Raw genomic sequence first — 24,964 nt, forward strand, 5'->3', positions numbered from 1 at the left:
GTCCCAGAACCAATCCCTGAGGTTTACCACTGATTATAGCTTTTTAATCAGAAAAGCCTCCTTCAGCTGTTATCCTCTGCGTCTATCCGCAAACAGATTTTGGATCTGGTTAGCTAGCTTGCCTTGGATCCTGTCCATCATAACCCTCTGGGCCAGCATACTAATGGCACCTTATCAAATACTTTATTAAAATCCAGATAGACAGTGCCCATTGCTCTGACTTTATGCATCTTCTTGGATACCACCTCAAAAACTCAAATTAATGAGGTAGGATTTTTCTTGACCAAAAACATGTTTGCTATCCTGATCAGCTTTCACTTTTCTATATGTATTTAAATACCATCCCTTTGAATTTTGTCTTAGAAAATTAATGTACAACTCACTGGCCTTACCAGGCCTATCCCTGCTGTCCTTCCTAAATATTAACTATACTGCGACCTATTGTGACATCTCATCTCAGCCGAGGTTAACAAAGATGCAAAATTCTTGTCAACACCCCAACTATATCCGTTTTTGCATCCTATAGCAGTGGGATTGATCTCATCTAGTCTTGGGGATTTATTAATCCTTGAATGTTCCATAACATCCAATGTCTGGGTTATATTCATAATTCTCCCTAAGCGCACCATCTTTCATTGAGGCACAACCGACTGCAGTTGCTGGAATTTGGAGCAACAAATAATGTATTAGGGAAACAATTTCTGGAATCTCACAGATGCTGCACGACTTGCTGAGTTCCTCCAGCACATTGTTTGTCACCATCTTCTATGTTCTCCTTTGGAGTAGAGTTGAGAAGTATTCATTTAGGACCTTGTCTGCATCTCCTGGTTCTGCATTTAGGTTAATCCTTTGGTTCCTAAGGGTACTCAGTCTTTTCCTGGTTACCCTCGTTGTTTCTCGTATACTTATGAAGTGTCTTGGACTTATTGCCAAGTATACTTCATGGCCCTTTTTGTCCTACTAATTTCTTTCTCAAGTTCTCTTCTACACTCTATTTCTTGAGAGTCCCTCAATCCCAGTACTATATCTCAATCTATAACTTCTATGTGTTTCCACTTTTCAAGATCAAACCTTTAATATCCTTCATCATCCAAATCTTGAGATATTTAAACTTCACCTTTACCAAAGCGTATTGGCTTCCATTTGTCAGCTGTCATTTTATCTGAACGTATTCTACTTTCACCATATCCTGTAGCATGCTATTGAAATTAGCCTTTTGCCAATCCAAACTTTAATTTACCCAAAGTGTTCCTCCACCAGCTGCCTAGTGTCATTTCTAAGATAATTTGGACTCCTATTTATTGACAATAGCTCTGCCTTCAACACCATAATTTCAAGCAATCTCATCTCCAAACTCCTGACCCTAGATCTACAACCTACTGTGCATCATAATCCTTCCTGATGTACAGATCACAGTCAGTAATGATAAGCAACAACATCTCCCCCATAGTTACAATACCAGTGCCTCGCAAGGCTGCATCCTCTGCCCCTTACTGTATTTCCTATGCACTGATGGCTGGGTGGCCAAATTCTGCTCTAAGTCAATTTCTAAATTTGTAGATACCACCATTGTAGTGCTGGATCTCAAAATATCTGCTGTCAACAAAGATTTTCATTGTAACCATTTCTTTTCTACACTCATTGCATTGCCTAACTCTATGTTTCTTCAATTAAAATAAACATTTTAATTAATGTTTTCAATGTACAAATAATTACATTTTAGTTTTTATTGTTACCAATTTTATAGATAAACCTGGTCAAGTTACTATGGCAATTGCAGTTTTTATTGGAAAAATACCAAGTGGCAGCTTCAACAATGTAGAATAGTAAGCTAAGTTTTAAAGAGTAAATTCTGTCCCCAAGAATTTTCTCCAATAAGTTCACTACCACTGATAATAACTTCATGGGTCTATAATTTCTCGGTGACTTTTGAAACAAAGAAACAACATTGACTATTCTCCAGTCCTCTGGGACCTCTCCTGTAGCTAAAGAGGGTACAGAAATGTCTGTAAGGGCCCTAGCAATTGCCTCTCTTTTACCCTCAGAATATCAGCATCTCCCTCCCTGATTTCACTGTCCTCCATGATCTTCTCAGCAAAAACACATGCAATGTACTCATTTAGTATCTCATCCAGTTCCCCTGACTTCGGGTATAAATTCCTCTTTGTCCTTGAGTATTCATACCCTCTTCCTAACTACCTTTGTGTTTGTAATGTATGTGTAAAATGTCTTGTGATTCTCCTTAATCCTACTTTCCAAGATCCTTAATCCTACTTTCAAGGCCAATTTATCCCTCCTGATTTCCTGTTAAATTCTATCCTGCTTCCTTTATATTTCTCAATGGTCTGCCCAATTTCAGCTTCCTAAACATTATATATGCTTCCTCTTTCATTTTTGACTAAATTTATGATGTGTCTCATCATCAAAGATTCCCTTGTTTTTTTGCCTGACAGGAGCATATCGGTCCTGTATTTTGACCAGCACCCTTTAAAAACACCCATAAACAACTTAGCCCTTTCGTCTGAGCTCCTAGCTTATCCTTATCCAACTCTATATTAAAACTTACAGAGTTATGATCCAATATTCTTCCCCCTTCCCCCCCCCCCCCGAAACTGATCACTGGGCCGGATAAAATAAAAGATTAGGGAGTCACAGAAAGAACTGTCTTTTCAGAATGCTGATAAAAGGGGTTGGGGTGGAGTAGTATGTGTCCAATGGTGGAATCCTGAAGGTAATAGAAATTGGTGAAGATCCATTAAATGTAGGGGCCGGTGGAGTGGAAGCTGGGGATACAAAGGGAACTCCATCCTTCTGGCTGGAAGGTGAAAACCAAAGTGCAGAAATAGATGTGATAGAGAGCCACATCAACTCTGATAGCTGGAAAGCTATAGTTATGATAAAGTGAAGTCATCTTCAAGGCACTGGTTTGGCAAGTCTTGTCATTTGAGCAGATACGACAAACAAATAGAAAAACTGTAGAATGAAAGAGAGTTGTTATAAGAAAGAGGGTGGGAAGAGGTTCATTGGAGATGCCTATGGACGTTGATGGTCTTACATTGGATTGGAAGTGTCAGGAAGGTGAGAGTCCAATTTGAAACTCATGAAAATACCAGCTGCAGTATTTACCAGCATTGATGATGAAATTTGCTAGTTCTGTATGAGTTCAAGGAGCAGCACTGGTACAGTCATCAACTAACGGAAAAATAGTCGAGGTAGGAGGCCTGAATATGATTGAAACAAAGGTTGTTCTATGTATCCGATAAAGACAAGCTAAACTTGGACACATGCAAACTCCCTTTGCTAAGTAAAAGACTTGAAGACATTGAGTGGTTTTGAAAGAGATAAAGGTTAACTTTATTTGCCACATGTGCATCAAAACTACAAAAGTGCTAGGCGGTAACCTTCTCCAGTATAAAAAATTCTTACCATGACTATGTGGATTTCCTCCAGGTGCTCTGGTTGTTACCAACTAAAGACATGCAGGTTAGTCTTTGGAAATAATGCATTCTAAATTTGTCACACGTCACCCTTTAGACTTTAATTGGTTGTTGTTGAAGTCTTAATAAATGTAGGCACAAATTTCCTTTTTAATTGAAGATTTACAGATCCATTGAATGTGGTCCATGGATCTCAATTTTATCATTGTTTCTTTATGCCACAGTCAGTCAAATCCATTATTGAAGGATCTTTATGTTCTCCTCACTCATCGTGTTTTCAGGTTAGCTCTTTCATCCGTGTTTTGACCATGGTGGAACCCAAACAACTTTACAGTGAACAAGTTATTCACTTGAATATGTTGATAAATAGAACTGTCAATTATACTTCGATAATCAGATTTGTCCTACTTTTTAAGGTCATGAAGTTTTTGGCAATTTCCCACTCTGTCTGGAGGGTGGTGTTGTTGAAGCAATACTAGAATAGCTTTGCTACAGGTAATTCTGAATCTGTCTGATTTAACCAATTAACTTTGTGGAGCATGGCAATGTAAATATGGGATTTTACCACCAAAAAGACGATGCATATGGTCATTTCCACCAATGAGGTCACACAAAATATGATATACTGCTGAGAATGACATGAAGTAGGTTCATCTCTTTGAACAAAAATATAAAATAAAAATAGCTGCTGGAAGTCAAAAATGAAAACAGAATGTGAGGAGCATTCAGACGAGCAGCAGCATCTACAGAAGGAGAAAGAGGATTAACATTTGGGGTTGAAGATCTCCTTCAGAACTCTTTTTTAACCTCATTTTCTTTTCATGTGTGCTGCCTGACCACTGAGTGTTCCCAGTATTTTTTTGTTTTTTGTTCACTTTATCTATTTTATTAGTTCTATCATCACCTACTATAGATCCAGCATGAAGCTTTATTCTTTTGGACCTGGCCAGCTCAGTATACTGTAACATCCATCTTGGTGATGGATGTTAAAGTCCTTCATTCAGAATACACCAAGGTTATTCAACAACAAAAACAGAGTAAAATCTACAATTTCCAGAAAGTGTTACTTCGTTTTACCATAGGAAATAGAATTCTTGATCCTGTTTTGTCTAGTTATCTCATGAAGAGATGCCAGTAATACTGGAGCAAAGTGAAAATGTTAATTTGATAGACATACAGGGTTTATTCATAATGGCTTAGTGTATGTAACATCTAGAAACACAAGGATGGACCTTGTATTGGAAAAAAATCTTGTTGCTAAATAGGGGATAATTTGTTTTGTAAATTTCTTTAGTTTATTTTTACATTATAGACATTAACTTAGGTCGAGTATACTAACATGAATTGGGATGCTGTTCCAGACTTATGATTGCTTAAAGTTTTCTTGCCCAATTTGAAATGGAGAGTGGAGAGAGATGGTTATGGAATTGGAAAAAACTAGTGGAGATATAGAGTTGGCTGTTAAGAACATATGTAAGAGAATAGAGTCTCATGTTATCAAAATATGAATCAGGAGATGCATGTAAACGTAGATAACTTTGGCACCAGTGAGCAATGCTACCAAGGGCAACATCCTCAAGATGGACCACAAAACTGCTTCTTTCAGTTCTCTTACATCATCTTTTTCTTTCTGGTTCAGTTGGAGACTGTGATCGACAGTCTGATGGTGTGTTTTTGGGCTGTCTCCCAGGAGGTTTATGGGAGGCGAGCGGCCTCCTCGAGCCCAAGAAACCTGTAGACAGGTGGCAAGCCTATGATTGACTCAATTTCTCGCTGATTAAAGCATCGAGGAAGATTAAAAACATTAGGACAAGAGCGGAAGGCAAATGGGTGTTCAGCGACATCCACCAGCCTCTTGCTCGCTGCTCCCTGCGCTTGAATGATCTCTCTGTTCCTCGATACTGTCAGAGGATGGTGCTGGAGCAAGGTATAATCAACACAATTTGTGGATTACACTGTAGTTCACATTATGATGTGTTTTCTGGTTTCTTTTTCTTTTGCTATTCTGAGCAGCTTTGAATCGGGGCAGCCTGCAGATAATGAACACTGAGCTGATCTGAATATGGATTTATTTTTGTGTTTTATATTGTTTTCACTCATTCTTTTTTTGTTGCTGTTTGCATGTGTGGGGGTGATGTTTTTCTTTGAACGGGTTTCATGGCTTTCTTTGTTTTGTTGTGGTCTGTGGGAAGATGAATCTCAGGGTTGTATACTGCATACATACTTTGAATCCTTTGAAAACAGCATTTGGGATACCTTTAGGTACATCGCAAATCATTGTATGGAGGTGGCCAGGGAAATCATTGCTTGAAAATATGCTGATGATGATAGGATTTGCATTAGACAAAGCTATCCTAAGACGTTGGACCTTGGAAGATTGAATTGAACTGACTTTATTTCTTACATCCTTCACATACGTGAGGAGTAAAATTCTTTATGTTACGTCTATGTCTCAATGTTCATGTGCTATTTATAGTAATTTGTAATAAAAAAGTATGTACAACAGGACAGTCAATATAGCATAGAAATACAATTGTATCAGAGTGAATTAATCAGTCTGATGGCCTGGTGGAAGAAGCTGTCCTGGAGCCTGTTGGTCCTGGCTTTTATGCTGCGGTACCATTTCCCGGATGTTAGTAGCTGGAACAGTTTGTGGTTGGGGTGACTCGGGTCCTCAATGATCCTTCAGGCCCTTTTTACGCACCTGTCTTTGTAAGTGTCCTAAATCATGGGAAGTTCACATCTACAGATGCGCTGGGCTGTCTGCACCATTCTGCAGAGTCCTGCGATTGAGGGAGGTACAGTTCCCATACCAGGCAGTGATCCAGCCAGTCAGGATGCTCTCAATTGTGCCCCTGTAGAAAGTCCATAGGATTTGGGGACTCATGCCAAACCTCTTCAACCATCTGAGAAAGAAGTGCTGCTGTGCTTTTTTTCATTACACAGCTGGTATGTACCGACCATGTGAGATCTGGTGATGTGTATGCCGAGGAACTTAAAGCTGTTCACCCTCTCAACCCTAGATCCATTCATGTCAATAGGGGTTAGCCTGTTTCCATTCCTCCAGTAATCCACAACCAGTTCCTTTGTTTTTGTGACATTGAGGGAGTGGTTGGTTTCTTGACAGCACTGTATCAGGATGATGACGAGTTCTCTGGAGGCTGCCTCATTATTATTTGAGATTAGACAGTGTAGTGTCATCAGCAAATTTAATTAACAGATTGGAGCTGTGGATGGTAACACAGTCATGGATATACAGAAAGTGAAGGAGGGGGCTTAGTACACAGCCCTGAGGGGCACCTGTGTTGAGGGTCAGAGGGGCAAAGGTGAGGGAGCCCACTCTTACCACCTGCGGGCAATCTGACAGGAAGTCCAGGATCCAGCTGCACAAGGCAGGGTGAAGCCCGAGGTCTCTGAGCTTCTTGTCGAGCCTGGAGGGAATTATGGTGTTGAATACTGAACTGTAGTCCAAGAACAACATTCTCACATAAGCATCCTTCTTCTGCAGATGTGTAAGGACAGTGTGTTGAGCTGTGGCTATTGCGCCATCTGTCAATCAGTTGTGTTGGTAGGTGAATTGTAGGGGGTCCAGTATGGGTGATAGTGTGCTGTAGATGTAGTCCTGATCAGCCCCTTGAAGGATTTGCTTATTATTGAGGTGAGTGCGACAGGACACCAGTCATTCAGACATGTTACCTCGTTCTTCTTAGGTACTGGAACAATGGTGGATGTTTTGAAGCAGGAGGGCACTCTACACTGGGAGAGGGAGAGATTAAAATTGTCTGCAAACACACCTGCTAGTTGTGCCGCGCACATGCTGAGCACTCAACCCGGTCCCGCAGCCTTGCAGCTCTCCACTCGTTGGAAACACCTGCGTAATTCAGCCTTAAAGTTGACCAAGCTGCAGGTCGTTTCTGTGACTCTTCTTGGGGGCTCCGTGTTGGCAACATTGAACCAAGCGTAAAAAAGACTTAGCTTATCAGGGAGAGAGGCAGCGATGTTGGCAGCACCATTGCACTTAGTTTTGAAGTCTGCGATGGTGTGCAGATCTTGCCATTAGCTGTGTGTGTTGTTGGTGGAGAGTTGTGTCTGGATCTTGTCCCTGTGTTGTTATTTCGCTGCTTTGATGATTTTGTGTAGATCGTAGCTGTATTTTTTGAGTTTCGGTTGGTTACCAGCAATGTAAGCTTTCTCTCACATGATAAGTGCTGCTCACAAGGAACTGTTGATGCATGGTTTCTGGTTTGGATAGACCCTGACCGATTTCTGGGGACAACATCCTTGATGCACTTTCCAATGTAGCTTGTGACCCCATCTGTGAACTCGGAGACATCCTCATCACAAAAGACATTCCGGTCGATGTCATCAAAGCAGTCCTGTAGCATGGAGACTAATTAGTCAGACCAACAGTGGACAGTTTTAACAATGGCCGCCTCTTGTTTCAGCTTCTGCCTGTACATTGGCAGCAGCAAGATGGAGGAGTGATCTGACTTTTCAAACAGCAGGTGGAGGAGTGCTTGTAAGCATTGTGGAAGGGCGAGTAGCAGTGGTCAAGTATGCTATCTCCCCATTTGCTCACCTGTACGTGTTGACAAAACTTTGGCGAGACTTTAGTCGGTGACACTCTATTAAAGTCTCCGGCGACGATAAAGGTAGCCTCTGGGTGTGCAGCCTCAAGGGTGCTGATGGTCTGGTACAGAGGTGGGTGGATGGATTGTTGGCTGGATCCCATTGAAAACAGAGGACTGATTAAAGAGTATGTTGTATAATTATCAGAATTGCACAGATTAGTGTTGGAACAGGGCAGTTTCAAAGCTCTGAGCTGCTGAAAAAATGAACAAAGATTTTACACAGGGAACTGGAGAAATGAGGATCCTGAATTTGGGGGATAAACAATAAATTTAAGCTCATTGGACGTAAGATACTAATATAGAAAAGAATTACAAAAGTTAGGTACAAAACTTTTAAATACTGTGTATAATTTTTCACCTTTCATTTTTGAAAGGAACATCAAGTTCCCTTATTGTGGTGGTGAGGTGTTTCGTTTTTAAAATCTTATTATTGAAGATGTTATTTTTGATATAATTTGCAGCAAAATTATTTTAAAATATGTTTTCTTAATTTCTTATTAAATACTTTAAGTTGGAATTGGGATTTCAGTTCCTTCTGCATTAACTAGCTTCAGTAATAAAATTCATTGTACCATGCCTTTATTGAAAAGACTGCATTGAAACTTTTTTTTGCCTCGGTGGGTATCTAAGCTAAAAATTGAACATGATTCTCTGTTCTTTCGACTTACTAATTTCTCATACCCACTGCTCATATCAAACTGTTCTGGTTTTACTTTTGCAACTAATTTCAGTTTTTCCACCAGCGGCAGTTTTGACCTGATACTTTGATACTAATACTTTTGATTTAATACTCTATTGCAAATGGAAAGGCTCGAAGTTGGGTTTGGATTTATCCAGTTACCTTGTTGCTCCCTCTGTATAAACAAACAATCAAACACACACACACACACACACACACACACACACTTACGAATTCTTTTGGTAGGTTGTGTTAAGTGCACTGTGATTACTTCAGGTATTTGTATTTAGGCCATAAAAATTATCTCTATTTTTATATTCTTAGATGATATGACGTTTTCCTATATGCAAAATGTTTTAATTACTAAAATCTATAATTTCCAAGCAAACACTTTATTACTTAAAGATGGTTGGGAATAATTTTTAGGAAAAAATTGATTTCAACAGAAATTATTATTATATACGACACAAAATTAATCTTAACAATTTCACTAATATTCATCTTGATTAACGTAATGGTGAAAGCCTCCACTGGCCTTCCTTTTTCTGGATGAATGCGACAGGAAGCAAATTAGCCAAGGTTCCCTTCAAATTATAGCTTATCTTTAGACAGCACCTGCTGGAGTAGACACTAGATAATGCATTATTGAAGTTTATAATTCTTTTCTTTAAAGAATCCATGTGTAGTGCTAATTGCACATGGTATACTGTAACAGTAATTCATCCGATAGAGTCCATGAGCTGAAATGTTTGTTAATCTTATTTTGCCTTAATTTGAAAGGAATAAATTCTAATTATTTCTGACATGTGTACATCCACACAAAATGATGCTGTGTGTAAAAAAAAAGGAACTATCCAGTATACAACAAATTCAAAGATAATGATCCATTCATTGTGACTGGAATAAATAACAAAATAATGTGATCATTATTGATGATCCTTCTTCAAGATATGGATGAAGAAGTAAAGGAGCGTTTAGAATTATGATAAACAATTATAATGTAACTATTGATTTTGTGTTTTGAGGATAACTTTATTTCAGCCAGGTAACTTTTATTTAGATCTGCAGAAACTCCCTGGTGCTCTTTCACAAATATGAGAACTTCACACCCAGATGATTTCAGGCACATATTTTGTGGTAAGGTACAAACGTTTGTAAATATCCAGCCAATGTTCACACAGCAAATTAGATAAGTGTATTCATTTATTAAATTGAACATGAGTGCTTGCCAAGAAATAATTATGTGTAAGAAGTTCCACAGATTTGTTTGAACCATCTCAAAAGTTAGGTGGGACCTCAATTTAACTTCATATCTAAAATGCAGCACCCCCAAGTCTCTCCTTGAGGCAAGGACCCACAACCTCTGACACACATATGTAAATGGTACAACAGAGCCAGTCTGACATTTACTTTTGGAGTATCCTAGGGAAAAATCAAATTGATCAGATATGAAGTTAATACCTTGAAACGTAAATTGGATTGTTGAGCTGCTGTTAGCACTTCACTTCATTTCACATCATCTCATCCCTCATCCATTCCTCCTCCTCTCTTCAAAAATAGAATCCAAATGCCTCATTAAAAATAGATCTGAGTTTATTGTTTTTTGGAACTTGTTTCTTAGTTTTAAGAATTACTGCCTAGTTGACTGATTGAAACAGGTATGCATTGTATTCTTGAAGGAACTGGGTAAAACAATATTGTTCTATGCCACTGCATTTTGCTTCACATCTTTTGTTATGTATTAGTTTCCTAATCCTTGTGTTCAAATGTATCAGACACCACCTTTCTTGGGTGCAGTTAGCCCACTCTTCCGCTTTCTTTGTCAAAAGTTGCCTTAATAGGAGAAGTCAACAGGGAGGACAGAAATGCATTGAAAGTTCCATTTAGTCAGGGTCAGAGAGGTGGTGTTCGGAGTGACAGGCCCACAGGCAGGCCGTTCTTTGAAGCATGCCGACGCAGATGGTCCCCAAGCGTTTAGCTAGCTGAAGAGAAAGAAATCCAGAGAAAGCTATTGTACAGCAGCATTGTTACAGTTGAGGAGGGTTGCCAGGGGTAACTGTAGTGTATCAGTATTGTGTGATCACTAGTGTGTACCATCCCAAAAGCCTGGCTTGTGAAGTAGATTGCATTGTTTTTACTTTTTCTGTGTAAAACACAAAGCAAAACTGCTTTGTGTGTGTGTGTGCGCGCGCACGCGCACGCACACTTTATCTACATAATATATAAATGGTCTTCTGGAATCATTTAAATCACATTTTTAAGAATGTACATGCTCAAGCACTTGATTAAGATTTGAATAAAAGTAAAGCATACTGTGCCACGCAAAATCTGCCCTTTGCTTAACCTCATGATAAAATGCAAACAGAATACAGCAAAAACACAATGAAGGTTTTGACATTGTAAGATTTTATTGAAACATGCATGCATTTTGCAATGGAACTGGGTAATTGTGCACTTTGAAACCCTTGCTTAATGAAGGAGGTGAAACAGTGCTCTATAATTATAATTTACTTTAGTGAAGTGATTATTTTCTTGCAAGTTTGCTCCGCTCTTGAAGTTGTCAGTTTCTTGGTGTAATTCTGTTCCATTAGAGCACCTTAAGTGGCATAGACAATGACTATCGCCTTCTCATTGATTGTCTGATGCAGAGACAAATAACGTCACAGTTGAGTCCGATTCTGTCCTTTCTCTTTGTAAATGTATTCATATGTCCAGCTACAGACATTGAATTGAGATTAAGAGCAGGTAATCAGTCTTTTTTTCTCCATTAATTTAGGGTCGTTGCAAACACTTGCAGCATGCCTGTTATTATCCTATTAGAAATCAGTCTACACTTTGAGCAACTCATTGCATACACTCCCTATTGATGGAACTGTCATGAATTTAGTGCATCTTACATAAATATTTTGAATTGAGTATTAAACAGGGGTTCTATAGGGTTCAGATGGCCAGTGTTTTACTTTGAGTTGGTTCCTATCATTCCTCTTTAAAACCCTTCTGTGGATTTTAATTCAGGATTTGTCTTCTACTTGCTGTTATAATTCCAGCATATACATGAAATAGGCTTCATTTCTCTAATACTTTGTAAATCTGTTTCTAGCTTCATAAAAATTTCAGTACTGAAGGAGGTTGTTTGACCCTTGCACCCATCCAAATGTAGCACTAATCCCATTCCTTGCATGTTCCCTGATTTTCTTTACATTCTTTCTTTTTAATTACTTACACAGTTACATTTCAAAAGCTACAATACTCCCTGTTTTAATTATTAGGTAAGTATTCTATATTTTAGTAACCCGGGTGAGATTAAAAATGATTGCATCATTATACTGGTCTGTGTTTTCTTTCTGATATTCACCCAATCTAAAAACTATTTATCTTTTCAAAACATTTAAAATACTGAAAACTCCTGATGACTAAAAGCTATATTGTTCTTGCAGGAAAAAAATGATAACTCTTCACTGTAAAATGCAGCCCCACTGGTTGGATCAATTATGTATCTGTGGAAGGAAAATACAGACATCCAATTTACAATAATTAGGAGTTGGTTATTTCGGATTAGAAATTCTCTTCATTTTCTTGGGATTTTGAAACAAATCTAGTCTAGTACTTTGTACTTGACTGAAGTGATTCCATTTAGTAAGCTGAAGTTGCATATTTACATTCCATTGAGCTTATGTGGATTAATCTTAGAACTCAGTGTATATCTTGAGCAAAGTTCATTCTTAACAGTAATTCAGAAATTGTCTGTTTAAACTGTTAAGATGTAATTGCAACTTCATCCCAAGGAGGAGTTGTTGATCCACTAAGATGGTCTAGGCCTAGGGCTATATTAATAGGGCACATGGGAACATATAATGGGAGTACATAAAATGACAGAATGTGTTACATATTTAGAAATGGAAACAATTACATTTGTCCAGATGTAAGTCTTGTAACTCCATTTTACTTTGAGTACTCTTGGTTTTGATCCTCTGTACAATGCGATGTTTAATCTTTCTACTTGTCCCTCTGTCTCCCTTTGATCAGTCTCTCTGTCTCTCTATCAGTCTGTCTGTATCTATCTATCTGTCTGTCTATCTATCTATATGCTATCTATTTATAGACCTATATACCTATATTCTACCTCTACGTTTTTATGACAAATGTAGATTGTAGCCAATCAGTTTTCCTGCTACTTTTACCTGAAGTGAGACTTCACATTAAAACTAAGAGTGACTTGTGCAATTTAAGCATTCGTGTATCTATGTACGTAGGCATACTGACCATTCCACATACAAATTGTTCTGTTGATGTTCATTGAAGAAGATGCTCTGTTTTTCAAATGTAATATTAATTTTTAAGAGCAAGCCCACCCGGTGATTTCCCTGTTTCAAAGTCACTATACGTTTTGGACATGATTGTACAATTCTGATGCCAAGGATATGTGATGTTTTGAAAAAGTGACAGGGAAAGTGGGAACTATATACTAATAGTTCTTTTCAATCTATTACCAAATGATAGAGGAAAAAAGTTGTTTGGAAATAAGATTTAATTTAGTTAAAATTAAAGGCTTAATTACTAAAAACCATGAATTAAAAAAAATTAACTAAGTCAGTTTATTTCTAAGACATGTCACAACAGACAATTTACAAAGGCCTTAGTCATGTAATTAGAGCACATTAGAAAACTAAATTAATTCACTACACTTGTAGTTCCTTTGCTTAACTAACTTTTTCTGAGAAAACATAATATTACTTTTGTAAATAATTTAAAGAAAAGACTTGATTTTTACAGCATTTAGAAATCCTCAAATCTAGATGCTGGTCAAAGTGTTACATTTCAGACTAATTTATGTGGATCCAAAGTGAACATTGTCCCTGTTTACACAGTGCACTACATTGTCTTTTACACAGAGTCAGTGAATTGAATCAAATCCAAGCTGTGTGACCCTGACTCAGGAAATTACCTATGTGCATGTGTCATTGAGAAGTGCTAGGGGATTATTGCATTGTACCAAGAGGGTGGTATCGTCTTCATCTTTTTTTTAACGGAACCTCCTGTAAAGGAGCTTGTTATGTGATTGTCAGGTATGGTTGTGAGTGGACAAACCCATTCTCCTTAACAGAATTGTAGAAAAATGGATCATCAAAGTAGTGTGTAGTTTACAATGAGGTAGGTAATAGGAGAGAAGTGATCTGATATTTTAAAATTGAGTGATATTTGGATTTTATTTCCATGAAACTGTGAATTTTCTCTTGCTTTTATAACATTTTGTGAAATGGGGCCACTAAGAGTTGAGCAATACTGCAAGATATTTCAGCATAGATTAATAAAAATCCATTATCTTCTCTAATTATCTGTGTTAAATTGTATGAAGTCTACATCCAAACGCTGAAAATGTAATATGATCACCTAGTATTTTATTGTAAAGAATGGGCCACAGTCCAGGAATGGATTTTGGCAATCTTGTATTAGCAAGACCTGTGGCAACTTCTTTATTGTGTTAGACTGAAGTCATTGCAAACGAAAGAAGTTGAGGGAGAGAAAAAGGGAAAATCCAGCATTTCCCTGGATTGGCTAGCTGGATTCTACTCTTAAACCACTTTTTCGTGAATGGTTCTTTTGGAGGGACAAAGTACTTTTGTCATCTTGAATATGAGCAGAATTAAAATGTATGAGGCTGTAAGGAAATGTAATGACCATTACTGGTTAAACAATGCAGCAAATTGTGCTTTAGCATGGTAACGGTGAGTTTTGAATATAGTATTTACCATTTGATCAATTGCTTGTTTCAACCAAAACCTGAGTAATGAAGGCTATGATTATGGTTAGGTGTGAGGGAATTTCTTATATAGTTATTTCAGTACAAAATTTGGGCATGATCTGAGAACAGGAAGATGGCATATGGCACAAGATACAAATCACGAAAGAAGAGTATATGAAACATGGAAACTCATCTCTTTGTAAAATTAACAGTTGTAAAAAAGGTAATAATCCAGTAAAAAAAGAAATGTGTTATAAAACTAAATCCAGCTGGGTAATATTCTTTCATCAACTGCATGATTCATTATTATTCCATGTATAAGTGTACAGTAATGGTTAATAGAAACTTTTGTTAGGCATATATGTTATAAGCACACAAAGCTGTTTGATTTTAAAACTCAGTTGAAATATTCACTCCAAGCAGTACTATGTGCTATTAAAATCTTGAACTAAGATGATTGACAACAAGTGATGGGCAGAACTTTGGTTTTGCTTACCATTTTTACTGACTATGATATGAAGCAGATATTTTGATATATAGATTTTTTTTACTTATTCTTAGCTACTGTTTTCTTTAATCACAGAAGAGTAATTATTAAGCGTAAAATTTCACAAGAGTATCTATTAACAATTTGGAGGGGGAGGAAGATTTTGTTGTTCATCACATATTGACATCTGGTCATGCCATGACAATAGGCAGTGATTCTTTAATTGTTATGTATGCAGTGGTTTTTGAAGTCTGATTCAATGTGCTTCATTAAGGATTAGTTCTGTAAAGAGTATTAGAACCATGAAACCTTACCTGCTGCAGTCATACTGGACACAAGATTTTCAAAACGCTAATAGTTGGTACTTAGTTTCTGATAAGCATGTACTGTTATGTTAATTTTAGAAGCTTGTATGGCTGAGAAAGAGCTTCACTCCATGCTCATGTAGGCACATTTAGTTTTCTGAGAATATCTCTGTAGGGTTAAGAAGATGGGTGTAAGCAAGCTTCACAGAAACATGGAACAGGACAGATCAGATTTAACAGTTTTCAAAAACTATATTTTTAGAGCTCTTTACCCTATTATCATTATTTATTATGTAAAAAAAAATGAAAATGCTGAAAATGTACCATTCAGTCTTGATTTTATGCATGCTGAACATTTCCACTCCATTTATTTACAGCATTCACATTTTTTTTCCTAATTCAAAGAACTCTGCACAAAATCCAGGCTGACGTTTCTGTGGAGTGAGTAGGGAGTTGAAGGAGGATCACATGATACCATATTAGAGAAGACCAAAAGGTTATCACCTATGTCACCACTATTAATGTCTCAGTGATATCACAAAAGTATAAATGATCTAATCATCCTCTCATTTCTCTTTACAGATGTTTGTGTGCTTTGCTGCCTCATTCCCTACATTATTCCCAATTATAAGTCTTGCCCTTAAATGCTTTAAAGCTAATTGAGGCCACATTTAAAAGTTGCTGGTGAACGCAGCAGGCCAGGCAGCATCTGTAGGAAGAGGTACAGTCGACGTTTCAGGCCGAGACCCTTCGTCAGGACTAACTGAAAAAAGAGCTAGTAAGAGATTTGCTCTCACGCCATCCTCCCGCCACCCCACTAGGAATAGGGTTCCCCTTCTGCTCACCTACCACCCCAAAAAAAAGGTCAAATCCCTTACTAGCTCTTCCTTCAGTTAGTCCTGACGAAGGGTCTCGGCCTGAAACGTCGACTGTACCTCTTCCTAGAGATGCTGCCTGGCCTGCTGCGTTCACCAGCAACTTTGATGTGTGTTGCTTGAAATTCCAGCATCTGCAGATTTGCTCGTGTTTGAGGCCACATTTGGTCCCTTGTAAGTTAAACTCTTGATTTTTATTAATTGGTCAGAACTCTTAAAGTGGTCAGGTGACTTTTTTTACACCTTTGCCATGAAGGCCAATTAAAACACAGATAATGCAGTCCAGTAAGGGAGCTATACCCTGAAAACTTTTAAAGAAGCACATAATGAAAAATGTCATAATGATTTTGTTATCCTTGATGTATATGTATTCAGTGGTGGAGGTGAGCGGGGGGTGGTTTGGTGAGCAGTTCCGTTACAGAAATAAACTCAGATGTTGTGGCATGCTGATGCATGTTATCTAAAGTTTGATCAATATATTTAAATTATTTTGTCATTATGGATGATAGATTGCAAACCATAGTTTCAAATAGTGAAATTGTGATCTGAATGCAGTACTGTAAATACAATAACATTCGATCATCCTAGGGTTAAAAGATTCTTGAATTTGAAGAAATTACCAAATCTACTACTATTTAGGAGCTTTTGGTTGGATATTTTTTTGAATATGATTTAGAATGGTTTAAGTTTATCCTGCTGTGCAGAAAATCAAATCATTTTCCAATTCTTAGCAAATGCCATTCAGAAAATTGGATCAAGCGTCACCATAGTCTTCCTAAATTGTTTAAGCTGACATCAAAAGAAGTATTAGGTGGATAACCATGATATATATCAGTTCCATTTGGCTTAATAAAGAGCAAAGCATAATGCACAGTAACTGTAAAACAAACTGTGACCAACTAGATTTATACCTTAAAATCAAACTTGGGTAGTCATGAGAATTGACTGTTTCTGAAGCACATCAAGATACATTATCATTTTGAGGCTTTGGAGCACAGAGTTTAATCTATTAGTGCAATATTTTTTGACTATATTAAAATAGAATTAAGATCATAACTTTCTACTGACATAACACTTAATGTATTACTTAAAATTGTAGAGGAGCTTTGTAGAATTCATAATAAGAACGCTGTCATTTTCTAGTCAATTTTCTGTAATTTTCTAGATACTACTCGTAAAAATGTCCTGAAAGTAGTTTGGAAGCAAATAATATGATATTTAGTGGTTTTTTTGGCAGCTTATTTCAAAAAATATGTACATAAATGTAAATTAAACAGTCATAGAACAATATTGAAATGAAGCTAAAATTGCATTATTTCTGATTTTGATGCCATTTTTAATACTGCTGATGTTTAGATATTTGACACTTTCAAGGTAACTTGTACAACAATCATTACTGCTGCAAATCATTAAATATTTACCATGCAAATAAGTATATCAAGAAAAATGTAAGATGATACTGTGTACACAATGCATGTGTGTTGCAGTATTGGTTTTTTGATGCATTCAATGTCACTTAACATTGGTTTAGCATTTGAAGAATTAAGGTGAATACAATGGCCTTGAAAGATCTTTTACAATCTCTAGTAAATATGAACAACTGCAAAAGGTCAGAGTGTAAATTAAACTTCATAAATTTCTTTAATGATCAATAACAATCCAAATTATATAAAGATTAAAACATAATATCTTGTTCTTTACTCCAGAGATTTTGTGATTGACAGTAGGGATTGTACAGTGCTTAAACATTCGGACACAGGCCGCATATATTGAGTACAGTAAAGCATTTTGCTGCATGCATCACTACAGAGGCAGAAAATTGCAGGAGCTATATATTAACTGTGCATTAAACATAATAATGGTACTGATTGAAACCTACTAAAAATATGAATGGTGGGCAAAAGTGTACAGGACCTTTGAAATAATTTATCAGCAAAATATAGTTGCACTGCATGTCCATTTAAAATGAAATATTTTTACATTTGGAGATAAAAACACTTTTGCCAGTATAGGCCACCCCTGAGTAATGGACAGGTTCTGTTTTTACGGATGTCCATAAGTCAGTTTTGTAGGAAGATACATAAAAATCGCTCAGAATGGTAATCATGCCTCAAAAGTATTGTAATGAATGGCATTAAATTCACATAAGAATAATAAGAACAATTACAATAAGTGGAGAGAATGGGGAAACTAGTACTGTGCTCTTGGAAGCTAAGTAGATAGATATGATGGACTTTGAATTTAATAATATTGTGGGAGCTGATTTGTATGTAAGAGTTGCCATAAATCAGCTGTTCATAACCCAGAGATGGTCTGTAGTTGTTCTAATGTAGATTTTTCTTTCTTTTTCATCTCAGCGTGTTCACCTTATTACATTCAATGATGTACGGTTCTGCACATTGAGTACTAGAAAGTACAACTTTAGCTTTGGTCTTCTGCACTTTTTTGAACTGATACCATTCACAGTCTTACAAATTATCCTTGCATACTGAAGATCTTCATGATCATATTAGGTAAAACACTGCAAAATTATTTAAATAATCAACTATAAAGATAGCAAGTACAGTATTTGATAAACAGACTGCATGATGCCTTCGTAACAAAAGGGATGATATAATGTTAGAGTTGCAAGTTCGTGCATGTGTTACAAGAATCCTGAGAAGCAGCACTGCAACTGGAGTTAGGCATTGTTGCTCTGCATATTTACCCAACGGACCAGAGAAATAGTTGAATGCTAATTTTCTTCGTCTTTTTATTTATGTTTGATTCTAATAATACAAGTATAGGTGCTAGTAAATGCATTATATGTAAAGGGTATGTAATATGTAAATTTTATATTGAAATCCTCCATTATAAAATAAACCCTATGCAGCCCAATGTTCGATCATGTCCTTAACAAAAATAAAGTGAGTTCAAGAAAAGGAACAAGGTCATTCCAGTTAAGAGCATTAGGAGCATCTAACAGGGCCTGAACCTAGAAAAGGTGGGGCCAAAACAAATAAAGGCCATTTCTAAACAGAAACTGCGAAATGAAATGAATACGAGAGGAAGAAATCATTGGTGAGGATATTAGTTTATATGGTAATGCAAAATATGGGTCACAAAATATATCTGGATAATAATAATTTGCTGCTAACATTTAAATAGGTTTGCCACATTTTGGAAATCTGAGCTGTTTCTTAGTAAATGTTATCTGATAGTATTAAAACCTGCATCGGTTTACTGTCTTGAATCATATAGAATTTAAGTTAAAATTTAAAATATATTACTTTTAAAATTTACAGGCAAATATTGTATTAATTATATCTAGCTGTTACACGGATATGCTCCCTGTGTAACTTTAGAAGAAGGCAAATGCTAAAGCGTTGTTCAATTTCTATGATGTCTTGCGAGGCTAGGCTGAATATTTTGCGTCCTGAGCCACCTCAATCCACGTATCATTTACTTTTGTTTAAATACTGCTTCCCCTCCCTCTTTTGTCACTCAGTGGTGAGAATTGGTGGAAGTATACATTTACTATTATGTTTTTAATAATTCTCTTTTGGTGAAAATACTTGAGATTCAATACGTAGAGATTTGTGGTACTTTGTTAATCTACCTGTTTTAAGGGAAACTAGATTAATATCAGGACTCAGTCATAATCATTTTTTCATCCTTTTGTTCTTTTGTAGCAATTTAGGCTGGGAAAAGAAAGTTATACTGTTTTGCAAGAAAATACTGATATAGCTAGATGGATATGTTAGAGCTTTTTATTAGTAAATTTGTTTTTTAATGTAGTTTTTAATTCAAGACTGATTTGGTGTGTAAAAGTTTATTGGAACACATATGATGGTTGCTATTTACTTACATGGCATGAATAAAATAGCTGCAAATGGTCATTCTTCTGTTGAGGTGAGTACACCCATTAGAGAGCTATATCTAAATGAAAATTAAAGTTATTTAATATGCAATTTTATAGTTCCAGGCTGTAGTAAGTGTACAAATTTGCAATGCCAGTGTCAATGCATGTTTCCATTCTTTTTCTACCTCACCATTTTTTGCAAACCCTAGCATATTATTAAAACATGATTATGTGAGGGAAATTTTAGTAATTGCTGCATTTGCTGTATTGATGATAAATTTGCAATAACATTGCCAAATGGGTTAAAAAGACGATATAAATTACTCTCTTAATAATTTAACTTCACCAACTTCTAATGTTTGCCAGATGTCTCAGCAATTTAGGACCTTCCAGATATTTGAAATGGATGTATGGTATTGGGTGCTGTTTATCACCCCATTCATCCTTGCAGCTTTATCAGCTGAAAATCATAGAAATTCTGATTGCAGAAATCATTTGCTTTTGCTTTAGTTAACTCATACAGCTCAGTATTTTCTACTGCACCTTTTAATGTTTTTCTAATTAATTTTTATTGATGTTTGTGTTCCCAAGGTATGTGTTTACTTAACTTTGTGAATTGTTTCTGATTACTGAAATTCTGTCTTCTGTATATCATTTGAAATCTGCTGATTTGCAGGATAACTAGAAATTAACATTTTTATTAGAGAGTATGGTACAATAGTAATTCAGTTAATGTGATTAAGTTTATCCAATTAGTTAGAGTTTACAATGCTGTGAGAGTTCAAACTTACAAGATATCTTTTAATATTACATGGCAGACATCCCACCTCTCCCAGAACTTCTGGGAGTCTCCTGCATATAAATAATGGCTCCCTGATGCCCGCAAATTATATACAATATCACGGAAATCAATTTTTTTGAGAACGAGCGAGAGCGCTTGAGAGCGCGCGAGCGACCGAGAGAGAGAGACCACGCAAGCGAGAGCGCGCCATGGCAGGGTATTTCAAAAAAATATAAAACGTACGTCACCCCAGACTGCACTAAAGTGTACCCCTGCCTAATAGGGGTCAAAATAATGACAGTGTTGCTCGCTGCACTGTTTGCAACAATGACTTTTCTATTGCCCATGGTGAGTTAAGACTGTAAAAAACATGTTGAGGTGAGTTTAACAGGTGTCATTCGTTCATTTGCATAGCTAACGTTATTTAAACTAGCTGGCTAGCTGCTAAGGAGCTACTCTATTGCAGACATCCCACCTCTCCCAGAAGTCTCCTGCAAATTGATGGTGCTACCTCCCTGAAATGAGTTTTTGCAGGGTGGGATGTCTGACATGCATAAAAATACTCCAGTCTTCTGTTTTAAATTAGTACCATAGTTTACTCTGTAGTCTTAGCTTCTGAAAAACATTGCAGATTCTGTGAATGTTGATGTATTGAGATAAGTATCAATGTTCATTTTTAAACTATGCTGAACACTGGACGGGACAAATCCTGCTAATTTTCAATCAAATTACAAACTTTTTATTAAAACTTGTTTTTGTTTTTCAGATAACCTTGATTCTCAATGGTTCCTCTGTGAAAAGGATCTACAGGTAGGATTTTCTAAAACAAGGGCATTATGGAATACAATGGCCTTTATCTCTTTAATGAAAAATCCTCTGAACTTTGTTAAACTTCTTAACTGAGGTAAAACTCATATAAATTTACCAAGTAAAGTTTTAACCTAGTATTCTTGAGTGCAAGGATGGGTTTTGTTGGATTTGACTTGTATTAAGTGCAAAGCAGTGATCTGAACTACCATTTTGAACTAACATTCTCACTAACTAGATACAAAAGAATTCTTAAACATGGTTAAAGCCTACAATAGTGAATTTGCATAGTGCTGAAGGCTAATCCATTCAAGTTACTACATTTTAAATCTGTTTGCTCTTGAGTTTTTAGTAGGATAATTTATTAAAGATTCAACACAAGCAACACACACAAAATGCTGGAAGAACTCAGCAGGTCAGGCAGCATCTATGGAGAGGAATAAATAGTTGCGCCGAGCTGAGACCCTTTATTAGGACTCATAAAGCGTATTTAATGTATATATTAATGAGTTAGATTGAAATGTAGTGCGTGCCATAGGGAGATCTACAGTTGTTATGGAAATTGGCCAGCTGGTTAATGGTGAAAAAGATAGTTGTATATTATAGAAAGGTATAGATGGTGTATATATAGCGGTTGGTGGGGTGAAGATACGTTCCAGCGCTCCTTCCCTCCGCTAGCCTGCAGGTCACCCTCGGGCAAGGTGTAACAGCTGCTAGCCCTCCCCCACTGATCAGGATGACATGAAGCCATGGGATCAGGTGCTGGGTGGTTGTATGAGCAGCTGATGCATATCACAAAGCCTGGTTATGTGACCACTGACACCAGGCAGACAATCTCTGAAGAGTTTTGATAATAGCTGGTGTCACCTGTCTTGTAAAGACACTGCCCAAAAGAACGCAATGGCAAACCACTTCTGTAGAAAAATTTGCCAAGAACAATCATGGGTAAGACTGTAATCGCCCACATCATACAACATGGCCCATAATGATGATGATAGACGGTCTGGTCAATTGAACAGAAAAATGGCAAGTGGAGCATAAACAAGATAAGTGTGAAGTAATGCATTTAGGAAGATGCAAAAAGGCAAGGGAATCCAGAGTAAATGTCAGGATATTCAATGGTGTGGAGAGACAGAAGGACCTTGAACTGTGTATAACTACAGACCCTTGAAGGTGTCAGGATGTCAATGTGTTGGTTAAAAAGCAAAACACAATGTACTTCAAATTATTTTGATATGAATGTCTACACACTAGCTGCAGCCTTAACTGCTTGTTACATCTATATGTTTGCTTTCAGTGATTGATGTACAAGGGCACCAAATCTCTTTGTACATTATAATATATAGTCTTTCAGTTTTTAGTACCAAAATGACTTACCTAGTATTCATCCATATTACACATCATCTGCTGTTTTTTCTGCCCACTTGCTCAGTCTTGAAGCTATTTTGCATCTTCCTCACAATTCGTAATGTCACCCACTACATTATTGAAATATTATATTTTGTTACCTCAGCCATATTGTTATTGTATGCAATATATATTGACGCTCAAGCAATGATACCTAACATACCTGACTAGTTAGGTATCACCCAAAATAACTATTTCTTTCTATCCCCGTTTCCTGTTCATTAAACATTTTTCAATACATTCTGATACATTTGCTCCCTTAGCATACACATTAATTTTGTGACTAACCTTTCACATTGGCCTTTATCAAATGATTTTTGAAAATCCATATCCATCTATTGATTGTCCCTTATTTAGTTTTACAATTGTATTCTTAAAAAAAACTCCAGTAGGTTCATCAAACAAGATTTCTGTTTCAGAAATTCATGTTGACCTGTCTAATCCTGTTGATGTGTCCTGTAACCTAATTTATAATAACCTACTGTGGTATCTCAGTTTCTAGCTGTTTTATTTTCTAGTTTTCCTTTCTCTTTTACTATTTCATTGATAGATTGAACTAAGTACAATCACAACTATTTGGCAAGCAACTCGGACAAGTGGATAAAAGGACAGGAAACTGGATGCCTACAGTAATAGTGCATGAAAGGGCTGAAGAGATGAGTACAGTATTAGTAAGCCTTTTACTGACAGGTGCTGAAAAAAATCCACATTCTGATCATTTTTATTCTTAAGCAATAATTTGTATTCCCTTCTAAGCATAAATTGTTATTTTTGCAATATTTTAGTAGGTACTTAATATGCATTAATACCCTATTCCAAGCTATACTGAAGGCATTTGTCTTTTTAAGTTATTCAACAGCAAGTTACAGAAACAAACTGCACAAATAATATTTCCATAACTGCTTGATGTGCAGGTCTGAAGTGTAAATCATTAATAATATGAGCTCAGGTCAGTTTGTTTGGTCAGTATTGAATTATTTATATATTTTGAATTGTATACGTAGAATTATATCTGAAGCTTTAGCTCCCCCAGTGGTCTAGTGGATTAAAGTACTGCTAAGGAAAATATGCCACGAAGGTGGCAAGTTAAATCCTTGATTATTGATTAATTACAGATTGTGGGCAGGAAGACATTTATTAGTCTCAGTACATTGGATTAGAAACCCTATTTCATATTCCTGATTATTGTATAAAGGATTTTTGTGCCTTTTGGGGAAGAGGTGCTGTTCTGGTATGTTAATGAGTTAAGGAAATAGTAGTAATAAGTTGACACACAGCAAGTCAGCCCAGATCTATGGAATGAATATTGTATATCATATGGGGCCCTAGAAAAGTGCAGCTGCAAGAAGTGTACACTCGGACAGATCACACAGCTAGCAGGTGGTTTTATTGAGAATCCGCAGTAGACGTCAGACCTCTCACTTCTTAAATTAAGGAGTTGATGGGGCATTTACACTTCATATCTAACTTATCTAAAGCAGTGCCATCCTAAGGGGTATCGGCCTTAATTTAAAAAGTAAATGAAAATTTTAAAACTTCTTTACATATTTATATTTTAGTTAATGATTAGTTTAATACATTTCAAAACAATGTTAATTATTGAAATAAATAGTTGTCCAAAACTTTTAAAATGCAAAATAGGTCTTTGTCAGGCAGTGTAGTGTAGCTTCAGGAAACGTTTTACTTTTGACCTGCAGCCTCATCTGCTCACACCCTTTAACTTGGAACTGTGCTGTTGTGCAAAGAAATTAAATGATAACACAAAGCAATTTTTCCTTTATTTCTTTTCAGAAGCCATCTGTGGATTATCGCAATCGTTATTATGCACAAAGTTTCAAGAATGTGGACTGCAGAAACTGTGGCAAGAAAGGACACCTATCCAAAAACTGCCCAGCTCCTAAGGTAGTTTGTTAACATTTAAGCAACACACATCAAAGTTGCTGGTGAACGCAGCAGGCCAGGCAGCACCTC

At 36.7% G+C, this 24,964-nt stretch overlaps 1 protein-coding gene across 3 annotated transcripts in view; it reads left to right on the forward strand.

The window, feature by feature from the left end:
* Positions 1-24,964, forward strand: part of zcchc7 (zinc finger, CCHC domain containing 7) — a 256,814-nt gene that overhangs the window by 131,772 nt on the left and 100,078 nt on the right. For all 3 annotated transcript variants that reach the window (XM_072281842.1, XM_072281845.1, XM_072281844.1), the window contains exons 3-4: positions 21,546-21,589; positions 24,785-24,895. In XM_072281842.1, the coding sequence (XP_072137943.1) occupies positions 21,546-21,589; positions 24,785-24,895 (155 nt within the window). The remainder of the gene's footprint in view (positions 1-21,545; positions 21,590-24,784; positions 24,896-24,964) is intronic.

This window comes from Mobula birostris, chromosome 17 (genome assembly GCF_030028105.1).
Source record: "Mobula birostris isolate sMobBir1 chromosome 17, sMobBir1.hap1, whole genome shotgun sequence".
Lineage (NCBI taxonomy): Eukaryota > Metazoa > Chordata > Chondrichthyes > Myliobatiformes > Myliobatidae > Mobula > Mobula birostris.